This window comes from Eucalyptus grandis, chromosome 4 (genome assembly GCF_016545825.1).
Source record: "Eucalyptus grandis isolate ANBG69807.140 chromosome 4, ASM1654582v1, whole genome shotgun sequence".
Lineage (NCBI taxonomy): Eukaryota > Viridiplantae > Streptophyta > Magnoliopsida > Myrtales > Myrtaceae > Eucalyptus > Eucalyptus grandis.
This window is the reverse complement of record NC_052615.1, coordinates 6,519,650-6,542,456: the sequence shown is the minus strand read 5'-3', so window position 1 is coordinate 6,542,456 and position 22,807 is coordinate 6,519,650. Positions and strand designations below refer to the sequence as shown.

Below are 22,807 nucleotides of genomic sequence, written 5' to 3'. Positions count from 1 at the left end.
TTATTCCGATTTTGGCACTTAAGTATTACTTTCGTAAGTTTTGGCACTTAAGTGTCTTTTTGTACCAACTTATGGCACTCTAGGGGTTCACGCGTCTATTTCCACCCTCATAATCTCACTCATTCTCCTCAATTACAAAATCCCAATTGTAGCAAATTATAATATCAACATAATCTTTATTATAAGTCATTTCTACATTAAGAAAAAAATAATAATTACCTTTTAGGACCACATCCATAAAGAACAATAGACAATTGTACATGAAAGTTCCCCCACTCTTATGGACTTTATTAAAGAAAAATGAAGAGATGAGAGATGCACATATCAAGCCATTTACTATAAAGATACCTTTCACGACAAATAGATGTCCTCACACTAACAATATGCCCCTATATGACAGCCACTTTGATTATTTGCTTTCCTTTAAAATATTAACCATAAAACAAAGGTCCCCACAATAAACATAGGTCTTCACGACACTCATTTCAACACTTCAATTTAAAAAAAAAGAAAAAGACTAGACGTCCCTATGACAACCATTTTGAGCCTTTAAAATCGTCGTCACACGTCACATTTCACATCTAACCCCTAAAAATTATCGTCACATCACAATACCACATCCAAGCTTTAAACACACATCATAGTAACATTGCTCTAAGTCATACATCACAATAGCACCACATCTTCGAGGTCCAACCATAATTTTCCCTTCGTTGAACATTATATTTCGAGGCCAAGCCCTAAATTGCCAATTCGAACCCCCATTAGGATTCTAGCATCACTTTTGAGCCCTAAATCACACATTAAAGTACCATCTGAGCCCTACATTTGGCCGACCTCCACATTTCCCCGCCAAGCCTCAAATTTCCCTTTGGAGCCCTAAAATGAGTTCGAGTCCTAATTTCATCATAGGGGAGGGGGAGAAGATGCTAAATTTGGATGAGTGACGATAGCGAGCGGTGACGACAACCAATGACGCTGACCAACGACCAACGGTGGCGACTGACGACGGCGAGCAATGACCACCTTTGGGTGTGAACGATGATAGAGAAAAGGGCTTTAGATCTAGTGTGAACATGAGTGAATGAAGAGAAACGATGACAGCCAGGTCTGGTTAAGCCAACAAATAACCTAAACAACGTCATTTAGCACCAAGGAAAAATGACGTCATTTAGGTTGGCCAAACCAACGTGGATGGAAGACGTTGTTTTTGTTATCCATGTTTGCTTTTCTTTTTCTTTTAAATATTTGCCACCTCAATAAAAGATGTCGCCGAAAAATGTCATTTACCCAATTTGGCTAGATTTTCTTGCCATTGCCACTTAACTGGTTAATTTTGCTCTGATTTTGGTACTTAAATGTCACTTTTGTAACTTTTGACACTTCAATGTCTCCCCATACCAACTTTTAGCACTCTAGGTGTCCCGGCATCACTAACTCTACATTGAACCTTAAGGACAGTAAAACGTATGAAATTTATCAAATTGAAAAGCACTATTTAATAAGTTTTTTTTTAATAGATTACACCTCACAAGGTTGGCTTATTTAGACCTAGTGGCATCTAGAAAATATTAAGGAAGAGAGAAAAATTATGGAAGATTGAGTCTATTTCCAAAGGATCAATAAGCCCTCTTTATGAGTTGGTAAAGGACTGCTTGCTAGCCACAAATCCAATCAATCTCCCTCAACGTTTTGAGCTGCATTTGATAACATTTCTATTCAAAAATTATTCTTGGGAAAAGAAATAGAAAAAATTATTTATGTTCCAGGGAACAATTTTTGAATAGAAGAAACGTATTTGATAACTGTATAAAATTTTTATTCAAATTTCTATTCTTGGAATAGAAAAAGAACATAAATACATTTGGTAAACTTATATAATTTTTTTTGTTTCTTTTAATTTTTAATTTTTTTTTTTTTTTTTTCTTTTCTTCCTTTTGGCCGGCGACCTTGCTTTGGATCTGGGCAAGGCTTGGCAAGGCTAAGCTCACCCCCACCGGCAAGGCTCGGCCTCGCCGGGCCACCGCTAGGCGACGCCGACTTGTAGTGGCCCGACGAGGTTGGCCTCGTCGGTGGCTAAGCGAGCTCGGCCTCCGGGGCCGCGACGCTCGATGAGGTCGCTGGCCCTCAACAGCCGATCGCCGGCCATGGCCAAGGCCGGCGATTGGCCAAAGAAAAAAGAAGAAGAAAAAAGAAATGTTTCTCGGAATTGTTCCCGGGAACAAGAAACAAGTTTTTTCTACTTTTTGTTTCTGTTCCAAATCTGTTCCCGGGAGAAAAAAAAATAGATTTTTTGTTCTCTAGAACAAAAGTGTAAACAAATTCATTTATATTCTTTTTTGTTCCCGAAACAAAAGAACAAATTTGTATTCCGGGAAAGAGAAACGAATTTAAACAAACAGCCCCTTAGTGGGATAGCGCACAAGAAGGAAAAACTAGCAATTGCTGCTCGACGAAAGAGTGCAATTACAGAAGAAAACCAAAGCAGCTGAAGATGAGGAACCGCTAAATAGAAGAGATTCTTTTATCGCAATTCGTATGCAGAATAGAACATGACCACCGAGCTCAGGAAAGTCATTCTACCATCTGTTAACTTGGTATGAAGTTTTGGCCGGAGAAAACAGAAAAAAAAAAAAACAACAAAGGAATTTGTATCCAAGTAAATGTTCCTATAAATGAAACGATAATTTGCTTTGAAAAAATTATGCGGATATAAGGCCCACATACCCAGCGAACAAGGATAACACAGAAGATAAAAGGTATGCCCCGGCTACAATTATTGGTTTTTTGAAACCACGTAATTCAAGATGATGGTGAAGGGGTGCCATCTGAAAAATGCGATCCCCATATCCACGCAAGTACTTGGTGGCTTCGAATTGTGATACCTGAATTATAGATGCAATGGATTCCAACAATTAGACAAGGCTATATGATATGAAAAATCATCACCATTGCTTTTAGCAGTACATGCGCGCAATGCAGGACAGTTGGCGCAGTAAATGCAAAACAAAAGTAACCAAACTTCAGCTGTCATTATTAATGAATACTGGGTAACTTCTTGAATGTGCCTGAAGTTTGTTTTACAACACAATGAACCTAAATGCCAACATCTTTCAACTATTATATCAAATAAAGTAGGGGAGGGGGAATTTGACTCAAGGCCTCTCTTATTCATAAAACATATGATTAAAGTAACTTGAAGAACCTACGTGTTCCACTGAAACAGAAAAAAGTTTAATATAGTTATGTCAACTAATGTCCAAAGGTAAATGTTGTAACAATCTTTATTGAGAGTTAAATTTCTTCCGATGCTAAAAAAATATCCCCATAGTTTTGCACTGACCAACTCCCTGTTGAATATCAATTTGCCCAAATCAACAACAGGTGATCACATTCAGCGTTGCAATGGCAGTATTCATGGAGCTGTTATCCCTCAAGTCTAACCAGTGTTTCCTTCCTGGTTATGTTCATTGTCTTAATATCCAGAAGTTGGCTCAAACCTGGACCTGATCTGTATAAGATAAAGCCTTTAGCAGAGCCCCTGTACTTGGGTACATTTGCAACTTCTTCCGGGATTGAGGAATAGAACTTCAGTGCTAAGAACTATCCTTTCTTAACTCTGTGCTCTAGATTAAACTTACCTAAGACAAAAGAAGAAATCAATTCTTCTGATGGTGACTGACCAAGCACAACAGATTCTGTCTGTGTGGTAGCAGTGCTCTCTTGAGATATATGGGTACATATATATCCTAGCAATGGCAGTCACCCCCATTGGTTATCAATTGGTAAAAGAATAAACCAGTATTTATGGTCCTCTTTAGGGGTAAGTAGCCCTCCTTTAAATGAGTATATCCCTATGTTGGCCTCATGTTGAGGTCTCTTCAGAGGAGGCTACTGAATGAAATGAGGTCCTCTCAAAGTCGTAGGATAATGAGTTATCCTTCAGTCAAACACAAGGACTGTTTATCCGTAACAGGAGTGACTACATCGCGAGATCATATTTCCAACCATCTAAATTTTCTTCACCTCAGTAGATTTAATCTAATTGATGAAATGGCAAAGATATAAAAACAGCCAGGCTAGGGACAAAGGACACCGCATATTCTTAGGCAAAAAAGTATATACTGTAACCAAACTATAATAAAGTATTCCATGACTAACCTGCAAAATTACAAAGAATGCTTCAACAACGAAAACCCCAGATGAAATGAACAACGGAAGGAACATTCCTGTACAGGCTGCCATTGCAGCTAGTGCTCCACCAAGTGCTAGAGATCCAGTATCACCCATGAAGACAGATGCTTTGTACCGATTATGCAAAAGAAAACCAACACAGGCTCCAGCCATTGATGCACCAAAGATAGAAAGGTCTACCTCCCAATGTAAACAGTTGTTAGTATACTGAAACATACATAGAAAAATTGACTCAACGACACTGTTAAACCTCAGAACCTGACGCAATGAAACTCTCCAAGGATTAGTTTTTCTCATTTTAAAGATCTGTTCACACTGTTAAAACTCCTCAGATGCATAAGAAGACACTTTACATCTATCTCAACTCTTCACTGTACTCACCAGGACATATTGGAAGCACCACAACTGACATTGCTATAAAAGCCAGTGCAGAAACCCCTCCCGCCAATCCATCCAGACCTTCAGTTAGATCAATCCCATTTCCCATAGACACGAAGCAAAATGAAGTCAACAAAGAATAAAACTTTCCCAGGCATACAATGCCCAATGGTGCTGGTAGAGGAACCAACTTTTTCCTGCATTAAGAAGGCAAATGAGTGATTTGAACTAATAGATGGATGCTTAATAGAGAGGCAATGCCACGGTAGGAAGTCAACATTTTATCAGCTAAACAAAAAAATATCAAACATATCAAACTTAAAAATACAACCAATGGACATATAAGCTATTGATGAAAAGGAGCTAAGCATGGCATCTTAATAAAGAGAAATAATCTATATCAACAGATTCGCAACAATTTCGTCACAGAATTTGGCTGTCTAATACTGAACACTCAGGATGTTCTCATAATAACTTTATTACATGGCCTAGTTCATTAATAGTAGAGGGGGAAAAGGAAAGAGGTAAATGTCATTCAAATGATTCTGACCCCTAAAGGATAATATAAGGTCCACTAAATTAGGGATCTGCAAATTGTCAACTTTTCGTGTTCTTTAACTCCATCCAATTGGAGAAGTCCCCATGCAAAACAGAAAGAAACATTTTTTTTTTCTTAAAAAAGAAAGAAACTTACAACATGATATAAGCAACTATAAAAGTTGAGACAAAGACATGCCAATGTCGCTGCTTTACTAATACTGAAAATAACATTAAACAAAGAGAAACTCATGAATGCAGAATGAGATGCAAGTGCTGATCTACAAGAAGCGAATCACATAAATTCAACTCCTTGAGAAGAAAATAGTACTAGAGGTTGTTGATTGATCATTTGTTAGTGGAAGGATGCAGTTCTAATTGATCAGTATAAATCTCAATTTTCTACTAAAGTCCATGGTAAATTTCACAGAACTTGAAAAGCTGGATCAGTCGGGAAGAAGTGGGTCTCAGTACTTCTTGACCAAACATATGCTGTTGTCTGAGTCATTTATGTATAAGACATCTGCAAACAGACAGACTCTCCTTCAGTTAAGTTGGATCTTAAAACTGTTCATCTTCTGCTTTAGGTAAATTGCACGGTTCGCCTAGTTTTTCTAATTGCTATTACCTTTCAAGCGATGACTTCGAAGAAGAATACACATCTGATTTTTTTCATGCCAAAAAATAGTAAGTACCTTAAAAGTAGTCGTTTACGTAATGTTCTCGCAGCATTTTAGTGTCTTCCACCAATTGACGGATGAAAGCACCAGAAAAATTTCAGTAGTGAAATTTTCTTAAACATTGGCACAAGATTAGATATGTGAGTTACCATCAGATAAAGTTGATCAGATTAGTTACAAGAAGGTATACATGCCATAAGGTGATGATATCCTTGTGCAATCCAGCCACAAAGCGAAACTTGTCGCTACAACAACCTGTAAACCATTCAGAATCAGTTTTGAGATATTTATCAAGAGTTCTTTGACTAAAGGCACCTTAAGGAGACATCTGAATCAGTGTAAGGAATTGATGTAAGAAAGCTTGCCTCTAACAACAATTTCGACCAGGCAGATAAACCATGATTTCGATTCTTGACAAGGGTTAAGTTATCATCTATAAACCCAATTGCAGCAAATGCCAGAGTTGCCACATTAGCTGCAGTAACTTCAGTTGAAGAAAAACCAGCTATGGCCTGTGCAACGGCTATACCAACGGGCACGAAAAACAATCCACCCATTGTGGGGGCTCTCTTTTTCAAATAGTGTTTCACAGGCCCTTCCTTACGGAGGATTTGGTAAATATTAAAACTGTCAAGTAAGGGAACAAATATGTAGCCTATACAGGACGCTATAACAGCCGACATGAAAAAAGGGCGGGTCAAGTGAAATTGCGGCAGCGGTAATCTGACGATCCGCCAAGCACACCAATCCAAGAGTAAAATGAAGGTCGTCATGAAAGTAATCAAACCCATGTTGTTCAAAATCCCATGTTTGATCCTGCAAGTATACATATTTGAAAAGAATCCCAGATAAGTATGAAAATGATCTTCCTTCATAAATCATTGCATCAATAAGCATCTTTGATCACATCCAAATGCATTTGAAACAGTTCTAAATACCTGCGTTTCCTCCGGCGCCTGCCAATCAGTGCAAATCTATGAGCAGTAATTGTTAATGCATCATTCGTCGATACTTTATACTTCGGCACATCCATGTCATTGCTCGGATTTAATATCATTTCACTGTCACTGTCTTCACCATCACTGGATGAAATCATATAGCCACTGGTACCCTCACTGCCACCCCAATCATCAAGGGATGGAATATCAATCGAGTCCTAGAGAACATTAAAGAAAATGATGAATCGTCATAGATACTTTAACAGAATCATAAACAAGGGCATGAACCCACAAGAGAACTAGGTGACTTTACTCAGAGGTAAAGAGAAATGGGATACCTTATACAAAGTAAATTTTATTCGATTCACATATAGCATATAAGATTCAAATGCAAGTGGATTGAAGCCTAAAACAGCAGAAACTTGCGTAGAGCAAAACATATTTGCTATTAGCGTGCAAAAAGGTTACCTCATCGAATGCCCTGCACGAAATGGGACTCTGCCGCAGACGACAACCAAGCCTCTGGAAAGTTTTATTATGTATCTGTTTGAAGAAAAAAAGCAGATAAAGAGTGAATCGGGGGCACATAAACAGCGTATAGCCACACAAGTTAAGACTTCGAAAGCTGCAAATAAGCACATTCAAGTGGCCGCACGGGGAAGAAGGAATTCCACTGAACTCAGATGACGCCTCATTCACGTCCGTATCGATTTACACACTTCACCGAACGAAACAGTAATCGACAGAAGCAGAGCATCTTCCTCTCCTTCCTAAGCAAGTCCTCCGCTGTTTCCCTTCCATTTTTCTCCACACGACTGACCGACGAGTTTCGAATCACCTCAATCGACCGATCGCAAGAGACGAAAGTCCGATGGCGTTCGCAATCGAGGCGCAACGCTCATCGACTCCATCTCCGATCCGCGAGCTCGCCATCTCTCCCTTCCGCCACCAAAAAACCGAAGCAGGAAAGAAAGGAAACCGACGGCGGGAAGCACCAGAGCCGTTACCTTGAGAGCGGGACGAGCTCCGGCGGAGCGATGCGCGGGCGGACGGCGCGATCGAGCGGCGCGAGCAGGGATCGGGAGCTCGACGGAGGGGGCCAGACGAGCGCGCATGGCGTGGTCCGGCGGCAGGCGGCAGGCGGCGGGCCCGAAGATCGGCGGCCGGCGAGGGGAGCGGCGGAGGAGTAGAGAAGAAGGAGAAGAGATCGAATCAAGAGAGAGAAAGGAAGAATATTCGAGGGGGGAAATGCGGAGAGCTAAGATTTATACGCAACGGGCGAGAGGGGGAAAAACCCGACGTCGCAGCTTCGAAACCTTCGCTTACCTGAGATCGGCGAACACCGGCAGTTGGGCCCCCCCGCCACGCGCCTTCCCGGAGCGCGTGCATCGCTTCCTCTTTTCTTTTTGTTGTTGTTTTTTTTGTTTTCTTTTTTGGGTTAGAGCGCACCTCTTCTTTAAACGTTAGTGATTTGTATCACTTCCTTAGACAGGATGGGCACGAGGCTAATATTATGAAAAATTATAAATTAATACACTCATGATAAATTTATCTTAAAATAATTTTTTTTAACAAAAATACTCCAAATTAGTAAGCATGTGATATATGACAGTTGATAAGTATATCGATTTAGGATTTTACTCTTCGTTTTATCATAAACATACCAGTTTATGATTGTTCATGTTATTAATTCAACTTAATAAAAACTAACGAAAGATAAATTTGTCGCACATATATTTAGGTAAATTTATCGCGTATATATATATAATTTTTGTGTTTTTTATTTTTGTAGTAAAAAAAATTAATTTAGAATAAATTTCTCATAGATGTTCCAATTTAGGAGTTTTTGGGATATTAATCCATGAGCTAATAATGATGCTCGAAATTCAAAATTGTCTTTCATACATTTTCTCTTTCCCTTTGAAAATTGTTTCTGCAATTTTTGGAAGGCGATTGCGATGATGAATTCGTTGATGCAGATTTAGCATCGTTAAAAATTTGTTAGCCTAGATGCGTACATGCTTCAAGCTGACCATTTGGTGTATCACGAGGTAGGGTGTCCTAGAGAATCTTCGAAGGTGATATGACTAGATAGGTTCCGAGATGGATATCAAAAGCAGTACGGTGATTGCAAGTACCGAAATTTCGAAATCGGAAAACACTAATTAGGCTTTGGGATTTAAGTTCATATCGTGTATCCTATACGTTGTACCTTGTATAGGTTACCTCGTAAAAGATCCACGGTACCCTATACAATACTTTAATAGTACTGTAATGTTTTTAGATGTGCAAAATGGTGTGAGGAAGCATCTTTATTTTTGATATATCACTTTGCGGTCGTTATATTATAGGGTTTTTGGACATGAACATGTACTTTATTGTGAGTGCTCTTGTGTTTTTCATATTGAATGTGTCAATAGTTCAAATGATGATTTTTTTTTTTAATTCCAAAATAGCAGGGGGACAATTGAACAGATCAAATCAATAAGTTTTGAAATAAATTTAAAAACACTATAGGATAGATTGCAGGTTTCAAGAAACCGATGTCTATAGGTTTTATCATACCACTTTAGAATTGGCACCGCCTATTTCTAGCTACGGCATTCTCTAGGTGGTTGCAAACCCCATGTGACCAACGGGCATGATCTTTATGTCGTGTCTATAGTACATGATTGTTGTTGTGACCTCCCTCCCTGTCTCTAAATATGAACGTCTAAAGATGACTTGGGAACTCTTCTCCCTCCTAACGAGAGTCTTACTTTCTTTGGTGTAGGAAAATTCTCCAAAAAGTTCTAAACCTATCATGCATCGATTAATTTAGTCATAAATTTTCTAATTTAGTCACTTTAATCCTAAACATTTTGAGGACTTTTCAATATATTTCTTCCAGTCATTTTTCGTTAAAAATAGTTGACATGGCAATCCAGGCCGAGATGCCCTCATTGACCCTTGTTGAGGCCCCAATGACCAATGGAGGGAAATGAGAAAAAAACAATAGAAAAATGAAAGAAAAGAAAAAAAAAAATTCAGAAATTTTTTAAAAAAACTATAAAAATCAACTTAGCATTATGTGTGCCATGTAGAATAATGGATATCTACATTAGCAAAAAAAATTTGGCCAAAATTGGTAGGAATAAATTGGTTTAAAAAATTTAAAATTAAATTGATCGAATTAAAAAATTTAAAACTAAATTGATGGCGCAGCACTGTAAGTTTAGGAAGAACTGGATAAATATCTCCCATACTGTTGGAGCTTTCAATTAATTCCAACTTCACGTCTCCTCTCCTCATCTACCCCATCGTTTGCACTTACTCCATCCTCACAACTAATTTTCCCCATTGATCTACTTCCTTGCGCTTCATACCTAACCCAACTCCTCGTCTCCTTTCTTGTTCCCTCTCGACGTTGATTCACCGCCTTACCTTTTTATCCATCATTCCAATATTCACCAACCGTCAGTTGATCTCATTTTATGGAAGTTTGGTGCTCAAACAATCGACTAAAAAGTTATGCCATCGAAACGAATGCTACAAAAGAGTGTAAATTTTCACCTACTTACATCATAGCTCCCGAGACGGAGCAAACAAAGTCCACTTGCTAGTCCCACAACAAGAGCAAAGAATTCATATATTTCGATGAATCATTTCTCCAAACAGAAGAAGTAACCTCGATAGCGAAACTAAATGGCGTGTGTGAAAACTTGAGCCTTGGTTTACATCAAAATGCATAATCGGAAAAAGTGCCAAAAAAGTCATAAACCTTTTGTATTTGTATCAATTTAGTCCTAAAACTTTTTACTTAGTGCCGATTAGGCCACGTCAAAAATATTAAAATATTAAAATATTATTAAAAGTTGTCTACGTCAGCACCAATTAAGCCACGTCAGCCGGCGAGCGTCTAGTCAGCAAAATTCGATCAAAATTGACCGGAAATGACTGAATCGGCACTACATAAAAAGGTTTAGGACTAAATTGACACAAAAAAAAGGTTTAAAACTAAATTGGCACAAACACAAAAGGTTTTGGACTTTTTTGGCACTTTGGTTCTTCCTTAACAAGTGCAAATAGGGGCGCACCTAGTGTTGGGCCCAAGCGACGTCCCCGACAATTCCAAGCCAGAACCTTCAAGGCACCCCGAGGGCTTCACTTTTGTTCCATGCCGTGTTTGTGATTGAACGTGTTCGCCAAGCCAAGCCAAGTATCTCCGCTCTTCACTCTGTAGACTGACTCGCATTTCGGTCCAGTGGACACGGGCACATCTATTTTCGATCCACATCCAAAGATAAAATATGGGTTTAGAAGCTGGTAATAAACGGGACATGGAACGAGAACGAGAACAAGATGTGCAACTTCGAATGTTGAATAAAATCGAAGTCCTATCTGTTTCCTCTCACCGCTTTTCATTATCCTTTCAGCTAGAGAGAGAGAGAGAGAGCACCAAGAAGAGGTTGGAGAGCATGGTCATTTCCCTTCTGATTCTAGCATGGTCATCGTCCCCGTTTTGTCACACTCTCAACTTTCCTGAATAACTGCTCTTGATGCTTTTCATGTCTTTCATAGGTTTTCACATATATCAAGCGCACCCACTGTTGGGAAAATATGACGAAAGATTAGGAAGAACAAAGAAATCAAACTTTAAGGTGTGATGTCTCTTTTTTAAAGAAACTATTTGCTTCACAACGTTATTAATGGTCACCGGTAAATATTCTCCATAATATAATAAAGTATCGATTGAGAATACTATATAGTAATTCTAGTATTTCTTTGGAGTCTTTCAAGGGAAATAATTAGAAATAATGGTTGTACATCTTTTCGAAAGAAAACAAAAATGAAAGAAGAAGATTATTATTGAACAAACACATTCAGTAATTAATAGCAAAAAAACAAGAAATTATATATGAACAGACACAACCTTTCAATAATTAAAAAGTTATGTTGAACAGGTACAAACTTTGAGATCACCATGGGAAGAAATAATGAAATTCGAAATTATATATATATATATATATATATATATATATATATATATATATATATATATATAACCATAACTCTTTTGTGAATAGCTATATTATTTCAATAAGACGCTATGGTTATTTTTTTCATAAAAATTAATCCGAATTTTAATAAATAAAAATAATATTCGTTGATTAGTGTTAAATCTCGTCCATGTGCGCACTGGCATTTTTTCAATGTGAAACAAAGCATCTCTTGGTTTATTTTACAAACAAACCACCAACACTCACTATGCATACCACCCATCGTTGCAACGTGGATGGTAGGGCTGTTGGACTCCACGCAGGAGGTCCCAGTTTCGAAGCCCCTGCGAGGCTGAAGCGTTGCGTGATGTCTTGCCCGAGGTGTGTGGGTGGTGGTTTCTTGCGTGCCTCCCCAGGGTTTACTCCCTGGCTGCCGGCCGTGCAGTGGGTTCCCTGGGTCACAAAAAAAAAAAAAAAAAAAACACTCACTATGCATACAAGACCAAACTTCATAATAAAATATTAGCATGCAACAGACTATGAGTCCTTTCCGACGTCAACAAAAACTTCAAATTTGATAAGTAAATGGAAAATTAATATCCTTTTTTGCATCACCACGGTCCTGTTGGAAAGAGTCCAATTTGGGACTTTCCTAATGTGACTCTGATTTTCTTGCAATTCAATTTTGGATCGAATTTCAAATAAATTGGGATTACCTCAAAGCTATAAAAAACAAATGTCCTCTATGGCGAGAAGTCCAACTTCTTCGACCGTTGTCTCTCCTGAGCCCCTTGATGGCGAGAAGTCCAACTTCATCGACCGCTGTCTCTCCTGAGCCCCTTGAACTACTCCCCCGCTACAAACGCCGATCAAGTCCGAAGAGTACTTGAACTTGGTCAATGAGATAAGCTTCATTAATAAAATTGCCGAATTATCTACTATGTGCACTTTCTCAAAAGATATATTTTCCGTGACACAATAGCACAATTACGGTGGTACTAGACATCATCAATGTGCTTTGTTTGCCGTGATACATTTGTTTCAAAGGTACCACACTCTAAATGATATAGTTGTTGGGAAAACATTTTTATAAATTTTGATGATTACCAAATTGTCTTTGGAACTAATATTTATCAAGATGTATATAGATGGTAACTATGTGTTGTAGATGTCATTGGTTCTTTTGCATCAGCAAAGACGAGAATCAAGGCTATAACTATTGAGTTGAACAAGCACCGATAAGAATGTATCTCATGATTGCCGGGGAAAGTGTCAAAAAAGTCGTAAACCTTTTGTATTTGTGCCAATTTAGTCATAAACATTTTTTTTTGTCAATTTAGTCCTAAACATTTTTACTTAGTGCAAATTCAGTAATTTTTGATCAATTTTGGCCGGATTTTGTTGACTGGATGCCAGTTGGCTGACGTGGCCTGAGCAATGTTGACGTGAACAACTTTTAATAATATTTTAATATTTTTGAATTTTTATTTTTATTTTTATTCTCTTTTTTTTTTTTTCTTCCCCTCCTCTAGCTAGTTACCAGACCTCGGCAGACCACGTTGGCCACCTCGCTAGTGGCCACGAGGGTGGCCTCGCGCTAGGCAGAGAGGTTCGACGACCGATTGGAGGAGGGGAAGGAAAAAAGAAAAAAGAAAAATATAAAAATATAAAAACATCATTAAAAGTTGTCCACGTCAGCACCAATAAAGCCACGTTAGCCGGCCGACGTCTAGTCAGCAAAATCTAGCCAAAATTGGCTAGAAATGACTGAATCGGCACTAAGTAAAAATGTTTAGAAGTAAATTGGCGTAAAAAATGGTTTAAGACTAAAATGGCATAAATACAAAAGGTTTAGGACTTTTTTAACACTTTTCTTCGTGGTTGCTTGGAGATACTTCTGTTGAGGCCAGTATTCTTGAAAGTTTTTGGGCATTGATAGAAACAAAAGGATCAGTAGTCTTGTCAAAATTTGTCACCTTGATCAATGTCATCATTAAGATCGTCAACCAAGTCACTCACAATTTGCACCTGTTCATGGTGAAGTATCAAGTCATGATGTTTGATGCGTCAGCTCTGATGATGGTAAGATAAACATAGAAGATGATCATTGATAGTATAGAAAATAGCCATTGTGGTTCTAGACTTCATAGTTGAAAAACCGAGAAAGGCACCAGAAAAGCAATTGACATAATGTCTACTTCAAAGACCAGACACTTGCAGCATAAGCCATTTTGAAAACCTATGATAAATAGAGGAAGCGATTGGAAGATCAATCTCGATTCTGGTCAAGTTCTCTAGCGACTCTCAAATGGCTAATTGATCTTGTTCTTAAAGGGTCTCCAACGGTAGATTGAAGACTTCCATACATAATGAAGAATGAAGATGTGAAGAGGGTTAGATATGAGAAATACTGTTTTTGTACTCTAAGCACAATGTTATCTCTGATATTCTTCCAAGTGTCTCTCTAAAGTTACTTTAGCACTCTAATAGTAGTTAGACAAGTATACAAGTGTGAGTGCAAGTGTGTACATCCCAATAATATGTTTTATCGTGTAAAGAGAATAATACTAGCTAGTTGTAACTTGGTTTGCTAATAACTAGTGGAATCCAACCGCTGTTAAGGCTATTAGTTGAATAGTGGATGTAAGGTTGGATATAAAGCCAAGCCCTGTTTTCTTCACTCTGACTCACTTACTAGCATCACATACACTAGTATGTTCTTGTTACTACCTTGAGTACCGATTGCTTGACATTCCGCAAAAGTTTTTAGAATGTTCACTCAACCTATTCAACCCTTTTTAGACCAAAAAAAAAAAACCTATTCAACCCTTCTTTCTAAGTTCCCTTGATAGCCTCAACAATAGTAAACAACAATCTTCTCGTGCTATAATCCTAGATCAATGGGCAAACCTCTAAGCCAAAGCGCTTCCTTCATTGCCTTGATTAAAACTACGTACTTTGTTACAGTTGTCGACAATGGAAAGTATTGACTACTATACTTGCGCCTTCCAACCGATGCACAACCCCCAAAAAATCATTGTTCATCTTATAACCAATTACAATTACGTTTATTGAAAGACGCGAGAAGTACATGCAGTGTCAAGCACCCCATTTGCGAAAGGTCAAAGAACTTCGAGGGCACTTCTATTTTCTCCTTTCTTCTTGGATTAAACCTTGCAAACACGTTTGGGAGAACAAAGTATTATATAATTAGACCCGTCAAATAGGTATGTCGTATCAAGTTTTGGTTGAGTCGAAGATGATCCAACCTAAATAAACTCATTTAACCCATTTTGATCAATTTTTATTTAGTGCAAATTTAGCAACCTATACCCAATATATATTGATGTAACTCATATTGCTAAAACACTTATATATTTAATAAAAACTAGAAAAACTTATACGCAAACTAAAGTGAGAGTGTGATCGAGTGAATGTGAGAGAATGAAGAGAGAACCATAGAAATGAATTGAGTCTAAACTCATTTACTGAATAAAACCAACTCATTTATATAAGTCAGAACATCATATGAGTTAAAATATGAATTTTTGACCCACTTCTGGTTTAACCGTAATATAAATGACGTCTCTAACGTACTCTGTGCATTCTAATTCTAAAATGCAAATGTCGTCCCTGTTCGTCTTTGCGTCTCTAAGCTTCTTTCCTTTTTAACATTGATAAAGTTAACGTGAACAAATTGTCAACATGGCTCTTAACGCCACTGATCGAAACAAAGATGCAAATTGTCAACAGATGACCAACCACCCCTCTTAAGCTCTCAATATTGTTTTGTAAAAGAAGCAAGTTGGGCTATAAGCTAGATGCAACTGGCGGTCTTCGCTAATCAAGGCACAAACGTCAGAAAAGCACGCTTGGCTTGATAGCAAGAGCAAAGAGTAATAGTCTATAATTCATCAAACCATCAATGGCGAAAAGGGAATTCAGCAACCAGCGGGGCTTAGTTTTGCTCAATGTCTCGATCACCGCACGTTGTTAGAGAATAGAAACGCCAAATCAGACGGAAATGGAAAATCCCTAAAAAGATGTTCCTTCTTGTAAGTACACGAAAGCCGAAAAAACAGACGAGCACGCGCGCGTGCGCTCACTCTTAGCATTTAGCATAGTGGCTTCGTATTAAATGGGAGACTGAACACGCGTAAGTTCCACCATAAGGAACACGCTTTACATGTCAATCGTTCATAGAAAAGAGGATAGCCTATAGATTTTCTTCCAGCGGCTTTGAGAGCTCATACTTGAAGCTCGTGTCAGAAGGATGCGAAGGCTTCAAAAGTCGGTACAGAAAGAGAAGAATACAAATATGCATTTGAAAATGTGATGTTTAACCCGGCTTGAATTAATGAAACAGCAGGGACCAATTAGAAACAACACCAAAACCCATAATGGCATTATTTATCAACAAATGCAGAGGTCAACAAAACCAGGCTACAAAAATCGGGGGTGTTCCTTGTTTATAACCCCCAGGTCTCTTTAAAGACCTCCAATATCATTCTCCACATTTTTTCTATGCCACTTTACATAAACTACATAAGTTACAGTTTCCGATCACCAACCAAGAAAACACTTGCGACTCTAGTCTTTGTCACAAGCTAACAATGAAGTCCCAATATCAGAAGCTACAGCAAAAGCTGCTCAGGAGACCGAATTTTCTTACTACTAAATTAGAATCCCTTTGCTCACAAAACATGAATGCACAGCATCATCTCTTTTGCACAATGAATCCACCGTACATCCACAACCACACTGGAAACATTCAATCAAATCTTTGAGCAATGAATTAACTGAGCATGAGCCTTATAACTCACTCCATATGACAGTAGATCTGCTTAACTTAGATCAGGGACCAGAGGTCTCCCACGTCCCATGGTGAATCCTCTTGTTCCATCAGGCATTCTTGGGCCTGAAGGAGGTTTTGAGGGCTCAACAATGTGTGTAGAAGTTGTAGTTCCATGCCCTGTCAAAAGATTTTAAACCATTGGCTATCAATACCAATTAAGAGAGAAAAAAAAAAAAGAAAAAGAAAAAAAGTAAATCACTACGGAATACCATATCCATTCATCCCGCGATGATTGTATCTCTTTGGTCGCCCATGGTTTCGGCTTCTATCCCCATTTTTGTCCTTGGGAATACGGTCGCCATCCTTGCATATCAAAGGAGAGACATAATGATAAAGTGACGAAAAGAACTCGAAAATTTCTCATGTTGCCCTTTCACTAATACACCCCAAATTCATCCATTATTTTAAGGCAGAAAAAAAAAATTAATATCTCTAGTTGCAGTATCATGAATAAATAAGGTTAATTAGCTTTGAACCGTCACCCCTCCCCTTTATTCAGGTGGGAGTGTGGAAGGAAAGCACAATGCTATTGCTTATCTAATATATAGCTGGAAAACTCCATTTTGTCTGGAACTGCTATAATTATCCTTGTACAAATGAAAGAAAGGTCAATAGTTAATGTTCAGATTGTCTCACTATTCTTTTCCTTATACACTCTATCAAGTACACACCCACAACTGTTGAGTAATTACTCACTATTCAACTTCTAGACTTTTCTTTTCCTTTTACACTTTGTCAAGTGAACACCCCCAAATGTGGAGAAACCACTCACTCCCTATTTAACTTCTATCCCACTAAAAGCCAGTATGAATTGTGACGACTCAACTTTGCACATGCATGACATGTGCCCACAAGCTAGTCAACATAACTATGCAAAAATTACCATTCCAAGTAAAGCCAGATGTTATACTATAAAAGAGCTAATTCAAGTCATAGTCACAACATCAGAGATGCAGAATCACTCACCTCTTCATCAGGCACACTATCATGATGCTCACTTAACTTGTGATCTTCCTCAACACCAACTTGATTGAATAAATGAGCAGAACCATTCCTCTCAGATACAGTAACCCTCCAGTTTATTTTTCTCTGCCCTTGCTTGCCCTGAAGCAAAAGAAACAATTTCTTCCCATTAGAAAAGGAGGAAGGAAAGCAAATGTCCAATATTTGATCCTGCAGAGAAAGAGAGAAATTTGAAACTGATTACCATGCGCTTAAGAATCTTGACATGCATGCCATTCCTCCAGTCCTCTTCATTATTCAAAGCAGCAACCTAATCAAGTCATCAGAGAAAAGTCAATTCCTGCAGAGACAGCTCCTTTAATTTCTGTAGTAATAAATGTTTTAGTGTTAAAGGTTAAAAAGACTTGACACTCACCGCTTTCTCAGCAGCTTCAACAGTCTCATATTCTATGAGAGCATGTAACTACAACAAAAGCATAAAAAAGAATTAGGATAAAATAACTGGAGAATAATTGACCAAACTTACTCAAATTCACTCACACACAAAAGACATCTCTACGAATAATAGACAGAGTGAAACTGTGCCAACTCTAGAAGAGGGAATAACATTGAGCATGATGTCAAAAACTGCCAATTCAAAACCCACATCCACTGAACCACCGCAATGCACAAATAAGACCTCTATTTAACATTGGTTGAGCAAAAATAGGAGGAAAAAACTTGAGCATGTGTTGAAATAACCTGAAGTAACAGTGGGAAACATTTATACGAAGCATTGTCTTACATTTATCCTTTATAAGAATTCATCACTGAGGATTCGATATCAAATCATGATCAAAACCATGAAAGTCAATACTGAAAGAAAAGAGAAGTCATCCAAGGTTTCCTAGGAAGCAAAACAAATATCATTACAATCATATACATGCATCTTATGGTTGCACTCACATGATAAGAGGAAACAAAACCTGCAATCACATAACGAAGAACATTCTTCAACAAAAGAGAAAACGAAATCTATTTAGTTTATCCACCACAGGTTTCTGGCCAAAAGCTAATGTTGATTCTTTCTAACTAAGAATACTTCCAGACTACACGGAAAACTGGCAGTTGGCTTTCGCAACGTGGGAAAGTGCCTTTTGAAGAAACTTAACCTTGACTGTAAAAGTTCTACAAGAGATTGTCCAGTGGCACAGCAGTGTTTTCTACGTTAAGAGGACAAACAATAATTATTTTTAACCTCATAGGGTTAGATGTAGTTGAAGAAAGGACTTGGAATTACCAGCATATCAAAGTTGACCAGGAAATGCAATAAACATATAATGGGGCCATCCATCTGGACCTCGGCACATGTTAAATGGGTTCATGATGTTAACAAAGGGTTTCATGTTTATCAAAGATATCCATCTAAGCCTCAGCTCATGTTTATCCATCTACGGTTGAGACCTAATCATTAAACAAACTTATTCTAGTCATAACAAGCTCCATGATATTTTAAACGGTGTCCTATCAGCATGAGCGCACTGTGAAGAAATGTTATTTTTACACCGGTGTAAACTTCTAGAGGCATTAATGGACATGATGGAGACATATCAGCCTTAATGGCTGTCATGGTGGATCAATATGCCTAATGTATTGACATTTGGATGTGCAAAATCAACACAGAATCTCATTTGGCCCTTTTCTATGCTATCTCCTCAACTTTTTATTAACAATCTGAAAAGTCCACCAAAATATTAAATAGGAAATAATATGAATTCGAGGTTCCTTAATCCTTATGGTGCTAGAAGGCTGCAGCCAGCTTCCTGAACGACAAATATATTATTGACAAGTAGTGACTTTTCCTCCACCAACTGTCAACCACGTGAGTTCTCAACCCCTCCCCTCAACTTTTTATTAATAAGCTGAAAAGTCCACCAAATTATTAAACAGGAAATAATATGAATTCAAGGTTCCTCAATACTTATGGTGCTAGAAAGGCTGCAGCCATAAGTAGAGAATTTTTCCTCCACCAAACTGTCAACCACATGAATTCTCATTCCTCCCCCCCCCAAAAAACCATAAAAAAAAAAAAAACCCAAAACCCAAAAACCCAACCCAAAAAGACCCATCTAGTCTTATACCATCAGTAAGGTTTTGCTAAAAGTTTTACTTAAGTTCATCCTAGAGTTGTCCGCTTGAAATTGCATCACAGTATGTTGAAATCATTTCACACATCTAAAACGATTCGGGTAAGCTTCTACATGATCATCCATCAGGACTCGACAAACATATTAAAGGAATCATAGCCCTTCAGCATCAATCCCATGTATCATTAAAAACAGCCATCTCAAAAGATTGATTAAATTTCAAATGAAGAAAATCAACCATGACAACATTCTTCAAGACAAACCTAAATAAAGGAAACTGCACAAAAATTGCAAGAAACTAATATAAGCTCTCAAAGGAAAGAAAAAAAATGAAATGCATACTCTAGATTTGGATGAACATGGAAGCAAAACTATTATTATCAAACAGCACAGGCTTCAAATGAAAAGCGCAAGCATCTAAATGAATACCTTGGTGCTATGAAGTTTTTCTGGCTTGCCATGCTTTTTGGGCTCTTCTACAGCACTTGGATTGTGGACAGAGACACTCTTCACCCTACATACCGAAGATTAATTAGAATGCGCGTGCACAAACGTGTGTTATGGAAAGACAAAGAAAGTGAAGTAGGTGGACACAATTTTCTTTTAAGAAAGGGAAGTCTTGTAAGAAAGGTAAAAATAGAAAACATACTTTCCAACTTCTGAAAAAATTCTCTCAAGGTTCTCCACTGAGTGATCTTCTGGTAGGTTCTCCACCAGAACAGTACATAACTAGAATGCAGATATTCAGTGTTAGTGAAATCCACAATACACAGTAGGATAGGAAGGAAAAAGTTGGTCTGTTCTCAACATACCTTTGGATCCAGAGCCTCTGTGCTTGGAAAAGGATGAAGCCGCTTCACCTTCTTTTCATCTGGACTCACAACCTGCAGTGACAAAAGGAAGTATTTGTGGACCAATCCAATGCCAACCTACAAGCTTTACATATCTATGGCGTAAAAAAGGAGCTCACCAAAAATGTAGACTCTTTCAGTGCAGTTGCGACAACTGAATGATCTTGGGTTAGCTTCTTCATTTTCCTAAAAGAAGCAATTACCCCAATAGGAACTGCAAAAACAAAAACCTGCATAAATCCTAAGCTTAAAATAATATGTATAAATACGCCATTCACCATAGGTATGCAACATACCCATGTTTAGTGATAACTTAAAACTTTGAAAATGTCATGAGACAAAGCAAGGCAAAGCGTGACCGGCGTACACAAGAGTAATAAAACGAAAAGAAGAGGAGAAAAAACAACGTTTCTCATTTAAGTGGCACCAAAATCAGCAATTCAGGCTACTAGGGCTTAAAAAAAAAATGGAAGATGTTTAAGCCAGTGTAGTTGCATATAAATTCAGAACAATTTAATCCCTATGATCCACTAATTTTCAACAACTAGTACCGTTAACACATAGAATAAAGGAGCAATGGACCAACACTGCAATGCTGATGCATCCCACCTCAAAAAGAGAATCTCTCGCGTTTTATTCTAGAATTTCCTTTCCTTATAGTCTTCATGGACAGATTCCATCTAAACAAACTTATATGAGAGATCCTTCACGATTCTAGAGTACGTTTGTTTCACGGAAAATGAGTGATTTGGAAAACATTTTCCAAAAAATGATTACTTATATCATTTAGAAAAATTAGTCAACGAAAAATGTTTTCACCATCAATAACATTCTATACCTAACTATTTATGCAGACGATGAAAAAAGTTTCTATTCATTTATCTTTCTTAACGATATAAGTAGTCATTATTTGGAAAACTATTTTCCAAATCATTGATTTTTCGCCAAACAAACGTAGCCTTAAGGGTTAGAACAATTTATATAGCATTCACATACGAAGATTTTTTGTTATGAAAACAATAAATTAGTCATTTAATGAGAAAGAATTTTATCATCTAATTTATATTGATGAGGGAAACTAGATATATCCTAATCAGGCTCGATTTCCCATCAATAAATAGAGTAAGTAACATTCCCCATCTCAGTCAGCTACTCATCAAAGCTTTGTAATCTAATTGACTCTGCCATTGCCCTGTTGAGTGCCAAATGGGAAACTCACCGCACCATTAGCATCCTTGAGCCTAAGCCTAAGCAACCTCATAATTTGTCGATAAATCTTAACCGATACGAAACAGCTTAGAAGAGCATATGGAAAAACAAAAGGAAATTACCTAATTCCATGTGAAGAATTATAAAGCTCGAGAATCGGCAATAGCCAATGCAAGCCACCGATGCTAATAAAAAACCATGAAAGGAAATTACTCACCGAATCCTTGTTTGTTCTTCTTAATCCAACCCATCATGTAGTTATCAGTGGGCAAGTTTTCATCGCTGAAATAATACTCCACCTGCAAAAATAGAAGAGCATTTCATCAGGACAAGAACTCCAAACTAAGTCTCTCATCTACCCAAAAAAATTCAAAAAAGAAAACAACTTGATAGAGAAGGCACATCAGGTCATATCAACTCGCACAATCTTAACCCGTACGTCAAGGAAGTATGCCTTAACGGCACTCAACATACCACAACATCGCTAACCTACAAGAGACGAGCGAGAGAGAGAGAGAGAGAGCTTGCCTGCCTGATGATCTTCTGCTTGAGATCATCGGCGGCGGCGGCGGCGGCGGCCTGAGCAAGGCCCTCATCGTTGCCATGATCGGGATTGGCGTCGTCGTCAGAAGACGGCGATAGGTCCCTCGAGGCCTTCTCCTCCGGGGATCCGACGGAGGCAGGATCGGGCAGGGGCGGCGGCGGCGGAGGCAGCAGAAGCTCCACCTCCTCGCCGTCGCCCGCGGCGGCGGTGGCGGCGGCGGCGGGGGGCTCCGCTTCGCCTTCCGGGGCCATGGTGAAGGGCGGACGAGAGAGAGGAGGAGGGGACTCGGTCGGTGGGGAGCGAGCGAGCGATCCCGCCCTTTTCCTTCTCTCTCTCTCGATTTCCAAGTGGACGCTTCGCTTGGTATCTTATAGATAGTCAAAGCAGGGAGAGGTCAAAATGGTCATTTCCTTTGGAGATTTTTTACTTTTCCGTTTGGGTAATTACAATTCAAAGTTACTTCATTTTGGGGCATTTTGGGGTCTTCTAGGGTTTGGGCTTTTACCCAAAGGTAAATTATTTTCGGGATTCTTCCACTTCTTTCTTCTACCTC

General features: G+C 38.4%; 2 protein-coding genes across 3 annotated transcripts; both read right to left on the bottom strand.

The window, feature by feature from the left end:
- Positions 1-2,506: 2,506 nt before the first annotated feature.
- On the bottom strand, positions 2,507-8,124 carry LOC104440792 (phospho-N-acetylmuramoyl-pentapeptide-transferase homolog). Of its 2 annotated transcripts, XM_010053764.3 has the most exons (8): positions 7,735-8,109; positions 7,196-7,270; positions 6,728-6,945; positions 6,155-6,605; positions 5,980-6,044; positions 4,576-4,769; positions 4,162-4,370; positions 2,507-2,885 (listed from the first exon to the last, which is right to left on the bottom strand). In XM_010053764.3, exons 1-8 carry the CDS (start codon positions 7,840-7,842, stop codon positions 2,703-2,705), a joined length of 1,503 nt encoding a protein of 500 aa, XP_010052066.2. In that variant the 5' UTR covers positions 7,843-8,109; the 3' UTR covers positions 2,507-2,702. The 2 variants fall into 2 exon arrangements, with proteins under 2 accessions (XP_010052066.2, XP_039167503.1); XM_039311569.1 differs by lacking the exon at positions 2,507-2,885 and having other exon boundaries at positions 4,229-4,401; positions 7,735-8,124.
- Positions 8,125-16,082: 7,958 nt separating this feature from the next.
- LOC104440791 (la-related protein 6A) lies at positions 16,083-22,603 on the bottom strand. Its single transcript, XM_010053763.3, has 11 exons — positions 22,239-22,603; positions 21,928-22,009; positions 20,621-20,715; positions 20,463-20,534; positions 20,300-20,379; positions 20,080-20,164; positions 17,940-17,987; positions 17,769-17,834; positions 17,528-17,665; positions 16,771-16,864; positions 16,083-16,678 (listed from the first exon to the last, which is right to left on the bottom strand). The coding sequence occupies exons 1-11, from the start codon at positions 22,503-22,505 to the stop codon at positions 16,551-16,553; spliced, it is 1,155 nt and encodes a 384-aa protein (XP_010052065.1). The 5' UTR covers positions 22,506-22,603; the 3' UTR covers positions 16,083-16,550.
- Positions 22,604-22,807: the final 204 nt, after the last annotated feature.